Raw genomic sequence first — 21,024 nt, 5'->3', positions numbered from 1 at the left:
ACCTGGAAGCATGAGCAACGATACACGCGTTCTGTTCGCGAAGCTGCTCTTCTAAAGCGAAGGTATACATGTACTTCCCACCTGCATGGACGGTCAACAGACGGGGCCATTGTTAATAAAAGAAGCAAATAAAGGAATTCGAATATGTTGTTATGAAATTGTAATTTTGTTCCCATCAGTCACGTTAAACGTCGTCTGCAAAATGAAAACATACTTTGAATGCAATTTTGAAGTGCGCAAGCTTCAAACTGAATATATTAAGTGATTATTTCGTCAATAAATAAACCTCTATTCAAATTCGAAAAACGTCTTATTACAAATTCATGACGAGTTTAGGGAGAATAAGGCGGTGAATAAGTTTTGTTGACATTACAAGACTACTGCTTGGTCAAATCAGCTGGCACTTCATAATACCTCCTTATTGAGGTATTATAGAGGAACTCACTCGATCTAATAACATATAATCCTCAATGAATATTCATCAGTAGTTTGTCGATTTTAACGGGCTTTACCAACGCGATGAAATATCCAGTCATGTTAATTATCTACACCTCAGTATGGATATCTAGCGCCACGCCCTGATAAACAACGCTGTCCGTCGATTTAATGCGCACATACGTACACATACAAGCAGGAGAATAAGGATAATCGGTAGATCAAGGCTCTTCACAGGGGCATGGGACTACCGTGTGACCGGGAGCTCTACAAACACTGGAGTGTCCACTGTCAATTAGAGCATTAAATGTTCTCTGTCACAGGAAGTTAAGTATAGGTTTCTGTGTGAAAAAATGCGTGTTATGATTATGTATCTACTTATGCCCCGTTAGAAATCAGAACTGGGATAATAGGGAATAGGAAAATAGTCTGGGAATATGAAACAATGGGCAGTTCACAAACACACACACACACACACACCTCTTATATTTGAAGACGAAACCGTGTAATATTTCGTATGATAGATAACGTAAGGGACTACTGGTGAATTAACACAACTATCAAAATGGAAATATTTTCAATTATAAATCCATTAACATAGTGACTGAGTTTAATTATCCGTGGCATAAAACGGAAATGAATTTCACACATTGTTCACTGACCAGAATAGAACTCATGTTTTCGGTGAGACGAGCGAACACTTTAACCACCCGGCTACCTTTCTGCTAACTCATCCAGTTGTGACTTGCAGATAGACCATATCACAGTGAGTGAGTGGGTGGGTTTATGCTGCTTTTGGCAATAGTCCAGCAATATCACGGCGGGGGACACCAAAAATGGGCTTCACACATTGTACCCATGTTGGGAAATCGAACCCGGATCTTCGGCGTGACGAGCGAACACTATACCGACTAGGCTACCCCACCGCCCCGAACCATATCACAACTAACAGAGAGTATTTACAGTAAAGCGTCCAGGAACACTGCACAGCTGACTTCTGCACTTGATGATCCCTGACAATAGAGATCTCCACCTGGGGTACACACAGTATTGTGTCTACCCAAAACAAAAAAAACTCACAGGAGCGTATAAGGACACATCCGGGTTCTATCTGCCACTTTACAAAGAACCCCAAATCTCACAAACATGTTTTGCGTAACATATATCGTTCATTGCGTTATGCAAGAAGTCACACATTATTCTGTACAATTATTCATAGCTCGAATTTCTGGCTGAATTCTGGGGAATGACATTATGAAAATGAGTATTCTATTTGTAGCCGCTTGCCTCCATTCACTCCCCAGCCAATCAGATTCTACGTAAATAGGCGTGAACGGCCACATACCTATCAAAAAGCGAACCATTTAGGAAGACGGAATTGCTGTGAAATAAATCCTTGTCAAGAACACGTGTGTGTGCTGTGAGTGACAGCTGATTCGCTTATCGGAAACAAAGGAATTTGGGTTTTTTTGTCATGCGATACAGTGAGTACACTGCTTACAATTACGTCTTTCGATAGATACGGAAGGTCATCTGTTCACGCAATGTCATCCATATCGCCATCATGAATATTATACACTACAGTCAGTAACTTAACTGATTACAAGTTGTTAAAGTTTTCTGAAATTAATTCAGCCAGGGAGAAAGAAATACCGCAAAATGAAAAGGGAAAAGACGTGAACTAAATCTAAAGTTGGCTTATTGTCAGTACGCCAACACTTGAAGGTGAACTACTTAGTGACGTGATCACACGCACGCACGCACGTGCGTACGCGCGCACACACACGTACACTAGTACATGCATCAGTACATACATCGAGGTCATATACGCTACGTGTTCATCACATAGAGACTTTGGGTCGTAACCACGTGGTCATATTTTAGCGATCACGTTTTGCCGGCCTCCGTCGCTGGAAATAGATTTTAAAGCACAAGCATTATGTGTTGGTTGATAACGAAACAACCGTTCGGTTCCTACACGGAACAAGGAACCGAACCTTGTTTCTCACCAAACACCGAACCCGTGAAGATACGGGTTAGAACTGGTCTTCAGTAACCCATGCTTGCCGTACGGGATCAAGTGATCAGGCTCACTGACTAGCTTGACACATGTCATCGTATCCCAATTGCGTAGATCGACGTTCATGTTGTTGATCACTGGATTGTCTGGTCCAGACTCGATTAATTACAGACTGCCGCCATATAGCTGGAATATTGCTGAGTGCGGCGTTAAACAACAAACTAAACACCGAACAGTGAGATCAGTACAGGATCTACCTTGTAGATGTCTTTCGAATATTCACAAAAATATAATATAATTCACAGCCAAGCAGTGTTTACGCAAACATACCAACCAAACAACCATTATAACGTATGACAAATAACCAATAGGGCTATAAATCAGTAATCAACGCTTAAAGTTTCCCCAAACCCGCAAATCTGACTTCCTAATCCGTTAGTACAGCCAGCTCCCTGCCCAGACAACGAAACCGGGCGTTTCACAGAAGGAAACTCCATACAGTCCTGGAGGTATTTAAACATTGTTTTTCCACCTCGAGACTGACGTAATCGCGAGGTCAGAGCCTCGTTCTGAGCCGATTCTACGTTATGGAAAGCCTTGTTATGACACGTGTGTGCGAACAGTCAAGGTTAACTGGTCTGTCAAACTCGCTCTAGTTAAAATGTCTGAAAAAACATTTTTGTTTGACATTTCAGCGAGTATCTGAAATATTGGACAACATTTGGAAAATATGCTGTGATTGGAGGTTTCACCGTTACGTTTACTGATAAAGGTATTGTTACGGTGAACACGTGATATGAGACGACAGTTGATTGGAGAAGATATGGCTACGCCCAGCTCATCTGTCACTATTATCACAGAGATGATATACTTGATATTGGTGATAGATGATATACTTGATATTTGTGATATACAACCTTCACATTCTATATACCCGGCATCAAATGAATTGTTTAAGACTGGAGATTGTGTCTGACGTCTTTATAAAATGAATTTATGCTTTTGGGGTTCTTTTTAAGCATTTTACAGAAGACATTATATTTACATTTGTAAATTCAACAATAGAGTAAAATATATATCAAAATTTAACCGAATAACAATGGTAGTTACTATTCATAACACGTGGGCCCTCCCGCAAGCATTGACCAGGAACTGGCACATAATACGGAGATGGGTAAAGTCAAATCATTCGTGTATATCATGCAGATTTCAAAAATCAAATATTTGTTTTAAAAAAGCAAAATCTTGGGACACAATATAATATCAATATAATATTCGATGGGGCTTTCTGGTTTTGGATTGCCGGAGCCTGCACTACAACTCACTTGTGTAAAGTGATTTTTGTTTAACACCATAGTTGGCAACAGGCAAGCTACACCTAACTGTTGATAACGGATCTTATCCCAACACACTAGTGATTGAAGACATGTGCAGGCCTTGGGGTAACGATGACAATACGGGTTTTAAGGTCCACGTTGGACGAGGGGACCTGTCTGGAACCTCATGAGTGATAGTATTTTTTCTAAAATACAGTTTATCTACAAGTTTCATAATGGTAAATAATAGGTGTAAAAACACAATGATAATGTTCAGTAAACGTATGTTAGTGAATTAAAGAGAGTGTTCGTTACGATAAAAGGCATGACAGTCACAGATTTATACATGATTATCACGAGCTTCACGCAACCTCGGACATTGTCTTGTGATAATGAGTGCGGAATGCAGATTCAATAAGCCGGGACAATCACATCATGACATGAAAGATGGACAATGTATCACATTCCACCACAGTGCCCTCCCTCGATCGGCGGATGTGCCCCGTGGGCTCAGGTTTATGCATGAAGTCGTAACGACCTACTCTGGACCTACAGTTGCGGCAAAGGAAACCAAAACGTTCAGAGGTCAACGGAAGGATGCGTGTAGTGTTACAAAATGGAACAGTTAAACTGAGATATGAATCTGACCGCAATCGATAAAAATAACCCGTTAAGAAATTCCTTGATATTTCAAGTTGTTGGTTTGAAGGTAGACATCAGAATGTGCATCTGGTGGTTAAACAGAAGATGAATGACAACTTCAGGTTGTGTTTCCGCGTTGTAGGATGGTACCTACGGGATATATGCGGAATTTTGGTAAATATTCCGACTGCATATATAGCACGCTGATGTCAGTACCATAGGGCTGCAGTACACGCTGATCAAATGAGTGCTATAATACACGTCTATATAGCAGTACACGTATGCTGCTTAAGCTGGTGTTAAATTGTCATGTCCAGCAAACCTATATATTGCCCCTGGTGCCTTGGGGTAGTCTAGAGGTTAAAGCGTTGGCTCGTCACTCCGAAGACCCGGGTTCGATTCCCCACATGGGTACAATGTGTGAAGCCCATTTCTGGTGTCCCCCGCCGTGATATTGCTGGAATATTGCTAAAAGCGGCGTAAAACTAAACTCACTCGCTGTATATTGCCCTACACGGTGTTGGTGTGTTTTCTACAGTACCCCAGTACACTGCCCGATGTAGTGTTGATCTGTGTGCTCCAGTACACCTGTGTCCTGCTCTACCTGGTGTTGTGATGCCCAGTAAACTATGTATCTACACGGTGTTGGTGTGTTTTTCTACAGTACCCCAGTACAGTGCCCGATGTAGTGTTGATCTGTGTGCTCCAGTACACCTGTTTCCTGCTCTACCTGGTGTTAGATTGTGATGCCCAGTACACTATGTATCTACACGGTGTTGATGTGTTTTCTACAGTACCCTAGCGCATTATGTAATCTTGATCTGTGTCCCCCTGTCCACTTAAGGTTAAATTGTTAAAAGGCGACTATAAGCAAGGCTAGAAGGTTCCTGTATGACTACACACCAACTGCATTAGCTTAAGTCTCACATGAAATTCAAGGTGATATAACAGCCGTTAACTGTTACACACATCGTGGAGGAATTTAAGCCACTCGAGCCGACAACTGTGAATATGCTGAGTATGCGATATTCATATTTCACACCGAGGGGTGATTTGTGGAGACATTAAAGAAGGACTTGGGAGCATCCCCGTCAGGTGTCAAGAACACTGTTCTCTTTCACTGGGCTTCTGAAAAAACACTTGCATTCCGTACCTAATGTGACACATCATAAACAGATTGTGACATACGCCTAAATGAATGTCTATTGTACACTGTCCATTCTTCATGTCAAATTTGCTGTAGAACATATATACTGTTTGTGCATACTGTTTTCATAGTTTCGTTTCAAAGAAATATAAAGCACAGTCGACTTTATCGTGAACATCTCGTGCAACGCCCACGTGTGAAGTGTCATAGCCAATGTGTCGGTGTTCCAGAGTCTGTTTCTGTTGAAATACAATTTGTTATTGATTTGAATTATTGTTGTATGAACACGGATAATTATATGAATAGGATATTTATGATTATGATGACTGTTTTATGAACAAGGATAATAATGTGAATAGGATACTTTTGATAATGATTGTTTTATAATGACGGATAATTATGAGAATAGGATATTTAAAATTATCCTTTATCGAAAAATCAGTTTCAGAATATGGCCCTTTTCTACTGACGATTCTATTAACAATAGAATCTATTCAAGGTTGCAACATTCACGACTTTAGGGAGGCTTTCAGAACGTTTCATGGGTAACATGTGAAGGATATTTCCACGTTTGAGACATCAGTGACCAACCTGGTGTCTGACGCTATTCTTTATTTTAACTTCTGTCATAACGTTCGTCTTGTTCAGGTGAACACTTGACTTAATTTTGCGTGTGTTGTTGATCGGCGTCTCAGGATCATGTGACGTCATCATCATTCAGTGATTCATAAACACATGTTCAGGATATGGTAGAATACGGCGTAAAACCATACTCACTCACTCACTCACTCACTCGTGATATGGTATGAATAGTACTCTGGACTCAACTGCCTTTAGTATTGATTTTCCATGAGTACTGAAAGGGTTTTGTCGGTTGTATTTACAAACCTAATGTCATTAAAGATAAAGATTTATTGAACATGTTTTTACTTCTAGAAATCCATAAAGGATTTACATTTCTCTTCAATCTTTAATATCTAGAGACATGCGCCTGGAGCAGAACATATGATTAAGTAAGCTTTACCTAACAAACAACATAGCTGATACCGTCGTAGCCCGGCGGCCATAACCCTGTACCACAAATACAGCCGTCATATAGCACATTCAAACGGAATCAACACACCATTGTGGTGACAGTGCGCCTTTAACATGGAGTGACCAGCTGAGAGGTCGACTGTGCTGAAACTGCCTTGGTAACGATTATTCAGTTTGAAGTAAGGGCTCCGATTTGAATATGTTGTGTCCTTGAGGTTAAAGATTTATTTTTTTATAAAGTCTTAATCTTCCTGTAACATGCCCGTCAAACAAGATAAGGAGTGAGGTGGGTCGTATGAAGACTTTCGCAAAAATATACATTGTTTGTCCATGTATTTATGAATCAGTATCAATTAGTCATGATACCAGGTGTTCGCTAAGAGGTGAACGTATGCTGCCCAAATGACGGCACCCATCACACACACATGCAGAGCCAAGTAAACTGTTCACCTGATTAAACACGGGAGCATAGAGTCCAGTCAGATAAGGAATCAATTTGGTCATTGATGCGTCTGATTTGTTAATACACTCCACGTGTCTACAGACAACCGTTTGAAAGCCTTACATGGATAGTGCAACCCTGAACAAACAACGTTTGACCACGAGTCGCATGACGCTCTTTGAAATCTTAATGGAAGCTGTATGCTCGACTGTCCCTCAAACGTTGTGTATACACCAGCTGCTGGAATATTGTCGGACATACAGGGAAAAAAAACTCTGGTCATGCAGGACTTGTCAGCCCCTTGTCATACAAGACTTGTCATCCCTCTTGTCATACAATCTCATAGATATTTGACTGTTACTCTGGTGTAACTATTTCCCCGCCTCGTTATACGGCAGTCATATCTGAAGTATAGGGATATTCATATCAGAGAGTAAATACAGATGCTCTGTATACATGGACAAGCGGTAAAACGAGCTGCCGTGGAGTAGCGGGATACGATAAGGTAATATCTAGTGTATGGTGCTTGCCAATATTAAACATGACCAGGAGAATAAAGTCAGTTATACACCGGCAGGACTAACCGTAACAGGACAGTCATGTGACAAGAAACACTGGTATTGTGACACCACCATGTGTCATACGGGATGGTCAGTGATACCACGTGTCTAAGTGTATAATACCGCATGAAGATTCATCATCATCATCATCATCATCATCATCATCATCATCGTATCGTCGTCGTCGTCATATATCCTATCTAACAGAAAGTTAAACGCTTACATATTTTGGACAAACAATAGTGAATAACTTTAGAACGCCCCCTCCCTCACCCAACAATTGAAAACGAAAAGATGGCGATGGTAGTAGTAGTAGTAGTAGTAGTAGTAGTAGTAGTAGTAGTAGTAGTAGTAGTTAAACATTACACAGAGACATAGTACATTTTTCGGTATATTTCAAACTATATCGCCGTCTTTGACGTACTTAGGGTGGTAGGCCCCATATTTTGCGACAGGGGTTCAACAAGGTTGCCGGCTTACACAAAGACCGTTTACAATTCACATCAGATGACGGACACCTTTACAGAATGGTTTGGATCACGGCTGGCCGATATTCAAATGATCTTTGACAAGCAATTTCAAAATATGCCACATCAAATACAATAGGTTAAAATAAAACATTTAAAGCTATTACATGTACCACGAAAATAGGTGACCTTAGAGGAGTGTTCCTGGCAGTGAATCACTCTACAGGCGCCACGATGCCCAACAACTAGTTCACATCCACTTCACAACCCTCTACACTCCCCTAGCCACTCCATGAACCAGAAGCCACTCACCATACGAACATGACATTCAGAAGGTGAGATAATACTGTTATGTCCTAATGGAAATATTCAAGCAATAAAGCGAACGGAGTACAAGAATGTACTTCATACATGAGGTGCATTGGGAGAATCGAACCCGGACTTTTGCTGTGAAGAGGCGACGCTGTTACACTTAAACTACACTACAGTCTCATATGTGTCTTTGATTTCTCAAAATACCTACATAATACCCAATGTTCAATCATGCAACCACGCAGGGTAGACGCTCGGTCCTCTTGTCTCCAAGTCCATTGTATCGAAATACAGTTTCATCTTTGACGTAACTCTTTGCCCCAACCATGTCTATTTAAACAGTTCCACCTACTCATCATTCAATCAATATGTTTTATGAAACACAAACAAAATATGCCTCAACGTGTTTATTAAATGTGAACTGTAAAGTCTATATTGCCATAACCCTCGTTTTTCAAAACATTTTTTTTCAGCTGTGTAAAGATTGCAAAATAAGGTTCGACACAGGTTCACTTTATTACGGATAAACGTTGTATGCACTGTGCTTGTCTGGATAACAATTTACCATTGTATAATGCATCTTCATCTCTGAAGATGAACATAACACGAAGAACCGCCTCTGACGCTGGTTGCTGAATCAATATTAGCTCGTATTCGCTCATACGTATATTTTGAGTGGTGTATGGACTTGTTTGATCATGTGTGTCGTATTTGGTGTGGTATATGGATTTAATCACCCACGTGTATCATTTCGTGTGGTATATGGACCTATTAGATATATATATACAATATTTGTGTGGTATATGGACCTATTAGATTATATATACAATATTTTGTGTGGCATATGGACCTATTAGATTATATATACACTATTTTGTGTGGCATATGGACCTATTAGATTATATATACACTATTTTGTGTGGCATATGGACCTATTAAATTATATATACAATATTTTGTGTGGCATATGGACCTATTAGATTATATATACACTATTTTGTGTGGCATATGGACCTATTAGATTATATATACAATATTTTGTGTGGCATGTGGACCTATTAGATTATATATACACTATTTTGTGTGGCATATGGACCTATTAGATTATATATACAATATTTCGTGTGGTATGTGGACCTATTAGAATATATATATATATACAATATCTTGTGTGGTATATGGATGTATTAGATTATATATACAATATTTCATGTGGTATTGGGACCTATTAGAATATATATATATACAATATCTTGTGTGGTATATGGACCTATTAGATTATATATACAATATCTTGTGTAGTATATGGACCTATTAGATTATATATACAATATTTGTGTGGTATATGGACGTATAAGATTATATACAGTTTAACACAACATTTGTGTGGTATATGGACCTTTTAGATTACATATACAATATATTGTGTGGTATATGGACCTACTAGATTATATATACAATATCTTGTGTGGTATATGGACCTACTAGATTATATATACAATATCTTGTGTGGTATATGGACCTACTAGATTACATATACAATATCTTGTGTGGTATATGGACCTATTAGATTATATATACAATATCTTGTGTGGTATATGGATGTATTAGATTATATATACAATATTTCATGTGGTATTGGGACCTATTAGATTATATATACAATATCTTGTGTGGTATATGGACCTATTAGATTATATATACAATATCTTGTGTGGTATATGGATGTATTAGATTATATATACAATATTTCATGTGGTATTGGGACCTACTAGATTATATATACAATATCTTGTGTGATATATGGACCTACTAGATTATATATACAATATCTTGTGTGGTATATGGACCTACTAGATTACATATACAATATCTTGTGTGGTATATGGACCTATTAGATTATATATACAATATCTTGTGTGGTATATGGATGTATTAGATCAGACATACAATATTTTTTGTGGTATAGGGACCAATAAGATTATAAATACAATGTTTTGTGTGGTATATGGGTTTATTGACCGATGTGTATGATACATATGGTTGTATATGGACTAATAACATCATATGTATCCTATTTTGCCTGGTATTTGGACTTAATTGCACATATGTACCATATTACATTTGGTACGTGGACGTATTCACTCACACGTTTCATATTTTGTGGGGAACATGAACTTTTTTTACATGTATAACATATATCTCTGAGAAAAATATACAAATCTGAAGTCCGTAACCGATATCAATTGATCTACGTCCACTTCTAAAGCTTCCATTGCCGCTGTTAATCTCATGTTAATCCCATGTTAATATCATGTTAAGATCGCGGAGCCAACTATTTAAAGCTGAGTGGGCGTGTACTGATCATTCACATGTAGAAGCTGTCCGTCGCCCGGAGCATCACTGGGACACCGGAATAGCTATGAATGAAGGGTGGAGACTGTCAAAGTTAAAACCTATTGATCTCTTATCGATCTGCTCTTATAGCTCAAAGGGAGTAATCATACAAGTGTTAAATCAGCCCATGCTATTTAATATTAGGTTTGGATGTCACGTTTGTTTACGTTCATTGTAAAGATATGAACAATTTGATTATATATTTTATTGATCACTTTAGCTTATCTGCTTGTATATTATGTTTATTATGATAAAATGTCGTTGTTATTTGAAATGAATTAACAAACGTAATACAAGTGTATCAAGTTCTACGGAATTACTCTCAAAAGGCTGACAATGTTTCATCTCAGGAGTATACTCCTTTATGAGATATATGAGAGACGATATAACGGTATATTGTCATATATGAATGAAACAGTAGTAACAACTATTCCCATTATAAAAGATATACAAACAAATACGTTTTTCATAAACTATCACTCATAACAATATAAAGCTTATTATAAGTATGCTGACGTATCGGAAATTTAAAGTATCAGCAACATATTTTATCAGATTGTTATGCAGAATTGTTTTTCACTTTTTTTGTACAAAATCAACATATAATGAATAGTCCACTTTATGCTGCATTTTGTCTGACAGTGAACTTGGCGTGCACGAAATGTTTCTTCGTTTTAGTCAGACCCATTATCAGCAACATGAATATAAAAAATATGTACCTGATACCTGACGTATATGCTCCATTCGAATGTCCACAGTGAAGATTATTTAACAAATAAATGTACGGTACATTAGATTAAGATTTACGGTGAAATTCTTCACTTTGGTTTAATAAACAAACATTGATTACAGGAAGAAAACGTTGCGGCATAAAATACAATAGACGCCATGATCACATACTTGTGTTTACAGATACATTTGTCGAATACAAACATGGTCTGAAAAATCAAAACATGGCAAAAAGTTATAAACATAAGTTTATACTTACAAAAATCTTATCGTGACTACGATTGAAGAAAGGGAAGGGGACTCCGATTTTGATAGATCCTGACCCCCCATCATCACTGTCATCTGTCAGTCTGTCCCCGGCACTGGTATTGAAGGGGTAAAAGTCAGAGAGGGGTAGGGCTCCCACCCCTGCGCTGATCACCAGTACCCACGAGACGATGAGAATCACATACAGCACTATCCCAGTACGACTGATGCCTGTTCTCCAGACATTTGAACACATTATACTCACAGGATGGCATGAAAAGACAGAAAGTCGACACGGATTTACATCTTGAATTGGTTCTATGTTTTCTCATGTCGACTGGTTTCAAAAAATATATCCTTCGTTTTCGGCCGGTGTCGCTGTTCGTCAGAGACGATGGACAGTCGAGACATCAGGCTCCCGTCCTCTGTCTATCCGATAGAGAGAAGGAGAAATGACTGGATGTCTCATACACACTTCTCGTGCCGCAACCTGTCTTATCCTCGCTGTACATCCGTTATTCCCGTGCCAATACAAGCGATCATTGGTGAAAAGGCCTATTCAAGCGCCTTTTGCTAGTCCACATTCGTAGCCGGTTGAATATGGGTCAGCGCAAATGTAGAGTTCCGTGCTCTGCTGGGTGTGGTCGCTTCGCCTGGCCCCCCAGGGCATCAGCATCATCAGGAAAGTAACTCGGTGGGGTTGGACAACTATTCCCGAGCTAACTGTAAAATTTCGTGAAAATCCGTGGCCCTGATCGCGAGATATTCACTGTTATTTACCACACAAGCGAAAAGGGTTCCCCATCTGAATTGTGCGAGTGCACGCATTGCCGTGACGTCATTGTGTTTGTGAAATCTACACAGTGAGAGCTTATTTGGGTAGCACGTGTCAAGGGCGAGAACTCTTGTCACCCAGCTTGGCAGCGTGTGTGTGGTTTATGTGGCTAACAAATACACTGGGGCGATTGAAGATAGCTCGTCTCGAAGTCTGGTTATAGCTACTCGCCAAACAAAGTACTTTCAGGAAAAGCGTGGATATTTGTTAAAGGTACATATTTTTAAATGCGTTCAGACTTATTTGACAATGAAAATTCTGTCGATAAAGGATTTATTTATTTATTCAGTTATTTTGTACCATTATAATCAGTTTTAAAAATTAGAAAATATAGTAGTGAGTGAGTTTAGTTTTACGCCTAACTCAGCAGTATTCCAGCTATATGGCGGCGGTCTGTAAATAACCGAGTCTGGACCAGACAATCCAGTGAGCGACAGCATGAGCATCGATCTACGCAATTGGGATACGATGACACGTGTCAACCAAGCAAGCAAGCCTGACCACCCGATCACGTTAGTCGCCTCTTACGACAAGCATGGGTTACTGAAGGTTCATTCTAACCCGGACCTTCACGGGTAGAAAGTATAGTAACACAAAGACGAGAAAGTAGCAGCGCGCGCACTCCCGCATGTCGATATTGATAGGCAAATCCACTTCCTTGATAACAGTGTTAGGGCATCATTGTGTGTGTGCGTGCGTGTGTGTGTGTGTTTCACGTAGCCACCAAATTCTGAACATGGGTCGGTCGGTCGGGAAAAAAATAATAAAACAATTCAATAAAGACAAAATTATCTGCATAATGTTCTTGATTCTCATTTATTGTAATTCTAATTACAATTTCTCGCGTTCTCTTGACTTGTGGCTACGTCTGATTAAAAGATATTATTTTTTATAACATTTTATATGACGAGGCGGTACCGTTTAGGTTCGAGTCGGCGGTGGTGGAATGAAAAAAAAACGTTTTTAGGTTGGGTTGGCAATAAAATTAGAAGGGTCGGTCGGGCGATGAGAAACACAAACATAAAACTGCTGCCCTTAGCATCTTTACCGGAACGTCGCGTATATCGTAATAAAGATGTTGTATCTCCCTTGTTGATGACACCAACTTCTAAATGCCACTCACAGAGGAAACTCACATGTTCTAATACCAAGGGAACTTCTCTTATTTGCACACTGACCTTATCGTTGTCAAGGACATTTGAGCTTCCGTAATTCAAAACTTACGACTGATGTTTTATTTTATAATTTATCTTAGCGAAAATCGAAATAGGCCCTGGCCACTAGAGGTGGCTGTTCTGCTATGTGCCTAACACACTCATCAGGGCCTAGACTCATTCATTCACTCTTAGCGAAAATCTAGGCCCTGGCCACACTCACTCACTCATTCACTCATTCACTCACACACTCACTCACTCATTCACACTGACTCACTCACACACACTCACTCACTCACCACTCACATACATACACACATACACGCTGACTAATGTGTGTGCGGGGGGTTACAAAGAATGTCTTCACATACTTGACATAATATTAAATTCGAAACGGAATGTTCGCCTGACCTCAGACGCTTTAACCACTACACATGCAGATGGCTTCAACTTGCCCAATGAGACGACAGCTATTCCTTTACACATAAACGATTCATGCAAGAGCTGTGTGAAATATAGACAAACATACCTTCAGTAAGAGTGTACACATGTGTATTCTCAATATGAACATCATCGTCGCACATAGCTCGTCGTCATCGTCGTCATCGTCGCTGCCAACGTCGTTAGTCGTTCCTGATTGAACACCATAGTATTATCCTGCTGAGACTGGAGTGGAGATACGAAGTGTGCAAGGGCCCTCGTCATCTGTTAGAGACGTGTACCGTCTCTTCCTGGTTGGGCCTGTGATCGTAAAGTGTGAAGTCACGGTTCTGTGTTGGTAAAGTGTGAAGTCCCGGTTGGTCGGGTACATGCACAATACAAATATTTGGGATGGTTCTGTCACTGAAGTAGGATGCACAATTATTCAAATAGTACGAGTAGAATAAACAGTGCTGTGTATACATAACAATAAATCCACTGTGCGCAGGAAAAGAGGAAAAAACAATTAGTTGTTTGAACAATTGTAAGCGAGACTGACATACTTCTCTATGTGGTAAATGATAGCCCACTGAATTCCTTTTGTATGTTGCAGTACTATAGACTACTAGAAGTCCAATGTTAGATAGCGTATGGAGACACTGAGGATATTTAGTGTTGTGTGGTATGTTTACCATCGGGAACATTGTATACCATTTTGTCTGTTGACATGCAGTGGCAATGGCCTACTGTATTCAGTAGACTCGTCCTACATTTACACTTTGTGTTCTGGAAGGTGCTACCAGATACTACAACCCCATGGAAGTATCCAACATAGTCTAAGCTAGAATATCAGGGAAAGGTCCAGAACAGTAGCATCATATATAAGGGACGCAGTTTTAGATCAGGTATCTCAAAGTATAAGTAAGACTAAACTAACGCTTAGTCTCTGAATATATATAATTTGGATTGTAACAAATAAACCCATTTAAATTGAAAAGGAGCTACCGGGAGACCAGAGATTCAGAACCTGGGGAACTCTAGACTTTCTTCATTTAGGGCTTTAGCATTGCAGGGAAGGTCAGGTTGTAGGGAAAATAATATGGTTCCGGGACTGTGAGACAGACTAAACTTAGACCTACACTTCCGTGAAGATCAATTTCACCCTGGGTACTCAGCCTCGGCCTGTGTTTGAAGGTAGACCACTACTGCAGGGAGGGGAATACTATTATCACTGGCTTTACCTGTTACGATGACTGACTGTATATTATATTGCCATTGTATTTGTATTGGCACTGGATTTGTAATCCGCTTCATTTTGTACCACTCCTGCAATTCCTTTGTAGTGTTTTGTATTCATGTGTGAACTCATACTTGTAGAATACAGCTGTTAATTATATCACATTTCATTAAATCTCTCCTTGAAAATGGTACAGGAATCTGTATCTGACCGTCGCAGTCACGAAATAAAAGAAGTTGTTATCCATAAAGGTTAACTTGACTTAACTTGGTAATCAACACGTAACATTAGAATGTTAAAGAGATTGTGCTATATAATCTGTCGTCGAACAATCTATATCTGGGAAAGGTATATGAATAAACGTGTACATTTGGATGGCGATGTGCAGGTAAATATCGATGAAGGCGGATAGGTAGATTGCGGTGTGCACAGGTAGATAGGGATGGTGGTGTACATAACGATATGGATGAAGGTGCACAGATGTACATGGGTGTAGTTGTACAGGTAGCGTTGGATACGGATGAATGTGTACAAGGAAACACGAATGCAGATGTACACGTAGATCTGGGTGAACGTGTACAGATGGATACAGATAGAGGTTTACATGTAGGCGTATAGGTGTACAGGATAATATGAATAAATGCGCACAGGTAGATATGGATAAAGGTGCACAGGTAAATATAAATGGAATACAGGTAAATGAAGGTGTGCAGGTAGACATGGATGAAGGTGCACAGGTAAATATAATGGAATACAGGTAAATGAAGGTGTGCAGGTAAATATGGATGGTGTACAGGTGAATACAAATGGAATACAGGTAGATAAAGGAGTAAAGGTAAATATATATGGAATATAGGTAGATGAAAGTGTACAGGTAGATATGGATGAAGGTGTACTATCAATAGCTGTGTAAAGGTAGACATGGATGTTCTGAACGGTAAAGAAATACAGATGTTAACAGGTCGTTCAGAAGTTATGATATACTATGTCGGTTCGTTTCACTTCAACGTCAATGCAAACTAACATACAACACGGGACACTGAATAATTGGTGATCTCATATAATTTAATGATCCCTATTAGATATTCACCAATTATTGAAGTCCACGCTCTAAAGCTCCTATATGTCTACCTACCTAAATGCCAGTCTCATTCATTGAATGTACGACCTCGTCTTCACGCCAACACGCCTCCATTTTGTATCACTAGCAGCCCATGAGTAAATCTTTACTGTACTTTACTGAAAGTAAATTGAATTGAATCTTGTCAGAAAATGCTTATCCTGCAAACTACTTGTAAGAACCAATGCATTTTCCCAGTAATAACCATTCCTTGTGAAGATACTTATCGGTATTTCTCAAACCCTACACCATACGTACTTTGTACTTTTTTCTTTTCTGAACAGCTAACACCAACCATACTTAAGTAGAAGAAGAACCCCACAACGTTAAGTCTCCGCAAAGCCACGCTCCCTCTTAACAACCTCAGCCATCTACAATAACACTGTTAGAAAGCGTTTAACCCTTCGACATGCTAAATGGCTCAATTTACCAAGCCACTTGCTGTAAACTGGAGTTATTTGAGCTTTTCGTCGGTTGTGGCAACAGAACTCAGTAAAGGCTCCCATCGCCCAGCTTGTCGCTTTAATCTGGGCGTGGTATATACAAAAACCTTCACGGATGGGCGAGCTCGCGGAAAAACAAACGAAACAGGAGCAGCGAAATACAATCTTGACATACCACAGTATACCATCTACGTTTATCACCGGGAAGGTATGGCACTGTGACGTTTTGGTAATCATTTAGAATGGGTGTGGTCCCCATAGCTGGCCAAGTTCTGTCCGAGAGTACCTTGAATAGTGAGGTGTAGCCTCATCCCACTCAGAAACACGTGAATCAAGTAGAAGAGTTGATTGAAAGAAGCAATGGATCCTGCTCTTCCGTCAGCCAGAAATGCACCTTGTGCATGGCGTTTTTGACATTCCCCGTAAACAGTGTTTGTGTTTCGTATGCGCAAGCATATAAACGTTTTAGTTCTCCAGGAGTATACCAATGGGTTTCCAAACCGTAGAAATAGACTGATTATGATGTCGGTTAACAAAAAACTGATTTTGGGAAATTCATTAATGCAATAAGAGAATTTACATTTTTGGACTTCAGAAACTAAGTGTTAAATGTTGCCAACAAAGGATACATGTGGTGAGTATTTTCGCAATGTTTGAAACCACATAAACAGCAACGCGGTTAAACAGGGCGGTGCCATTCAGCATAGGAGGGACTAACGACACAGCGGGTGTATGCATATACAGATATAGGTGCCATTCAGCATAGGAGGGACTAACGAAACAGCGGGTGTATGCATATACAGATATAGGTGCCATTCAGCACAGGAGGGACTAACGAAACAGCGGGTGTATGCATATACAGATATAGGTGCCATTCAGCACAGGAGGGACTAACGAAACAGCGGGTGTATGCATATACAGATATAGGTGCCATTCAGCATAGGAGGGACTAACGGAACAGCGGGTGTATGCATATACAGATATAGGTGCCATTCATCACAGGAGGGACTAACGAAACAGCGGGTGTATGCATATACAGATATAGGTGCCATTCATCACAGGAGGGACTAACGGAACAGCGGGTGTATGCATATACAGATATAGGTGCCATTCATCATAGGAGGGACTAACGGAACAGCGGGTGTATGCATATACAGATATAGGTGCCATTCAGCACAGGAGGGACTAACGGAACAGCGGGTGTATGCATATACAGATATAGGTGCCATTCAGCATAGGAGGGACTAACGAAACAGCGGGTGTATGCATATACAGATATAGGTGCCATTCATCACAGGAGGGACTAACGGAACAGCGGGTGTATGCATATACAGATATAGGTGCCATTCATCATAGGAGGGACTAACGACACAGCGGGTGTATGCATATACAGATATAGGTGCCATTCAGCACAGGAGGGACTAACGGAACAGCGGGTGTATGCATATACAGATATAGGTGCCATTCAGCACAGGAGGGACTAACGGAACAGCGGGTGTATGCATATACAGATATAGGTGCCATTCAGCACAGGAGGGACTAACGGAACAGCGGGTGTATGCATATACAGATATAGGTGCCATTCAGCACAGGAGGGACTAACGGAACAGCGGGTGTATGCATATACAGATATAGGTGCCATTCAGCACAGGAGGGACTAACGGAACAGCGGGTGTATGCATATACAGATATAGGTGCCATTCAGCACAGGAGGGACTAACGGCACAGCGGGTGTATGCATATACAGATATAGGTGCCATTCAGCACAGGAGGGACTAACGAAACAGCGGGTGTATGCATATACAGATATACATGTATCGACTTCTTTTCGACAATAAAACCAAAACTGTCAACACATGAGGACACATGGGGCATTAATGCTTCGAGGGACATGCGTTTCGGTAGACGGAGAATACATTTTGTTTGTCTATTTACCTTTAACAAACTGTCTTAAGACATCCAACTTAAATACCAACAAACTACAAACTACCGCCCCCTCCCCACACCCCCCACACCTACACCCCTACCTATCTTTCAACACCTACCCCACCGCCTCAGCAAATTCCTCCACTAACATCAACTATTGGGGCTCTTAATCTTTGCAAATTTGTTTTGCAATATTTATATCCTTAATTAATACACATAAGCAGCCCTTCATAAATACCGTTAATACAACATGTTACTCCCTGTATAGATTGTAGAAATGTATGTAGACAAGATTTCATCCTACCTTCGTGGCGTCTTTTGAATGCAGGTGTTGATGCAGGTGTTGTTGTAGGTGCTGTTGTAGGTGTTGTTGCAGATGTTGTTGTTTTAAAATAACATTGCAAAAATGACCTCCTTTTGAAACATTTACAGTACCCTAACATACACTTAAGATATAACTGGAGTATATTTTAAAACCAAAGTCATCATAAGATGATGTTCACAGTGGAGCCATAGAGTGCTTATGTAGAAATGTGACGTGTGCAGGTTGCTATTAGTTACGACATGATGCGGAAGCTTGACTGTTTACATGACAAAACCGTCTATAAAAGGTATCTAACTTGAGGTAGAACTATCTGAGAACTAGATTTATGTTTGTTCTGTTGCTAATCATTCATTTCAACAGGAAACCATATTCTGTTATCTCCTCGCAATCATGTTTCACAATCGTGTCATTAACTTCGCTGACTAAAAATCGATATCCGTTTGCTCGTTATCGATCACATGATGGGCGTTGCCGCAAATACAGCCAAGATAGATTCAGGTCGAGTGACACAATAAAGTCTCCATGCTCGCTCACTCGAAAGATTGTCGTGAGTGCGCTATACCTTGCAAATGTTGTCAAGCTTTTCTGACGAAAAATAATTAGCTACTTCTTATCTAACGTTCCAATTTACGCAACGCCCATAGAAGAATCTTGCCTGTACCTCAGCTTTGTAAATAAGGTTGTTTATTTGCATTTAAAACGTCAGTTATATGTTAAAAAAGTCGATGATTCATACTCGTCAGTTAAATATATACTACCAAACATAGGGAAACTGATTAAATGACTGCGTAGGTTTAATAACGATAAATGTCTTTAAAATGTATTTTTGTGTGCCCACTGTGTTGAGTGACACCTTGATAGTAAACTGTTAATGAACTTGTGGTTGACCTTGAGGTAGCCGGCTATCCATTTGAAGAGCTACCCCAAAGTGGCCATGTTGGCGGGTGCTGGGGCTCTGGCGTTCGCCGCACCAGAACATCCCACATATGTTCTGTTGGGGATATGTCATGGTAATAAATATAATGCATATCGCTCGCCACTAGGTCTCAAAACGATTTTCTGGGGATTGGGAAACCGTTCATTCACAGGCAGACATGGCGTACACTAATCCATCGACAATCTTTATTGTCTGTGGTCCATGGGTCACCGGACGCCTTTCAGACGGGCAGCAAGACATATTGCAACCCTACCTGCAACAACACCTACGACAACACCTACAACAACACCTGCAACAACACCTACAACAACACCTACAACAACACCTACAGCAACACCTACAACAACACCTACAACAACACCTACAGCAACACCTACAACAACACCTACAACAACATCTACAACAACACCTACAACAACACCTACAGCAACAACAACAGCAACATCTACAACAACACCTACAACAACACCTACAGCAACACCTACAACAACACCTACAACAACACCTACAGCAACACCTACAACAACACCTACAGCAACACCTACAACAACACCTACAACAACACCTACAGCAACAGCTACAGCAACACCTACAACAACACCTACAGCAACACCTACAGCAACAGCTACAGCAACAACAGCAACATCTACAACAACACCTACAACAACACCTACAGCAACAGCTACAACAACACCTACAACAACACCTACAACAACACCTACAACAACACCTGCACCTAAGCACCTACAGCAACAACAGCAACATCTACAACAACACCTACAACAACACCTACAGCAACACCTACAGCAACAACAGCAACACCTACAACAACATCTACAACAACACCTACAGCAACACCTACAACACCTACAGCAACAC

General features: G+C 40.1%; 1 protein-coding gene across 2 annotated transcripts in view; it reads right to left on the bottom strand.

Annotated features, from left to right (window-relative positions):
* Nucleotides 1-14,502, bottom strand: part of LOC124257671 (protein mesh-like) — a 76,974-nt gene extending 62,472 nt beyond the window's left edge. Inside the window, exon 1 of one of the 2 annotated variants that reach the window (XM_046691794.1) lies at nucleotides 14,267-14,502. In XM_046691794.1, the coding sequence (XP_046547750.1) occupies nucleotides 14,267-14,311 (45 nt within the window). In that variant the 5' untranslated portion in view covers nucleotides 14,312-14,502. Of the gene's footprint in view, nucleotides 1-11,761; nucleotides 12,589-14,266 lie in introns of those variants that run through there. The other variant, XM_046691793.1, reaches the window with a different exon arrangement.
* Between the last annotated feature and the right edge of the window lie 6,522 nt (nucleotides 14,503-21,024).

Source organism: Haliotis rubra, unplaced genomic scaffold (assembly GCF_003918875.1).
Source record: "Haliotis rubra isolate DU_JTF1 unplaced genomic scaffold, ASM391887v1 Scf67, whole genome shotgun sequence".
In the NCBI taxonomy this organism is placed as follows: domain Eukaryota; kingdom Metazoa; phylum Mollusca; class Gastropoda; order Lepetellida; family Haliotidae; genus Haliotis; species Haliotis rubra.
Note: the sequence above shows the minus strand (reverse complement) of the source record. Positions and strands in the feature narration are given on the sequence as shown.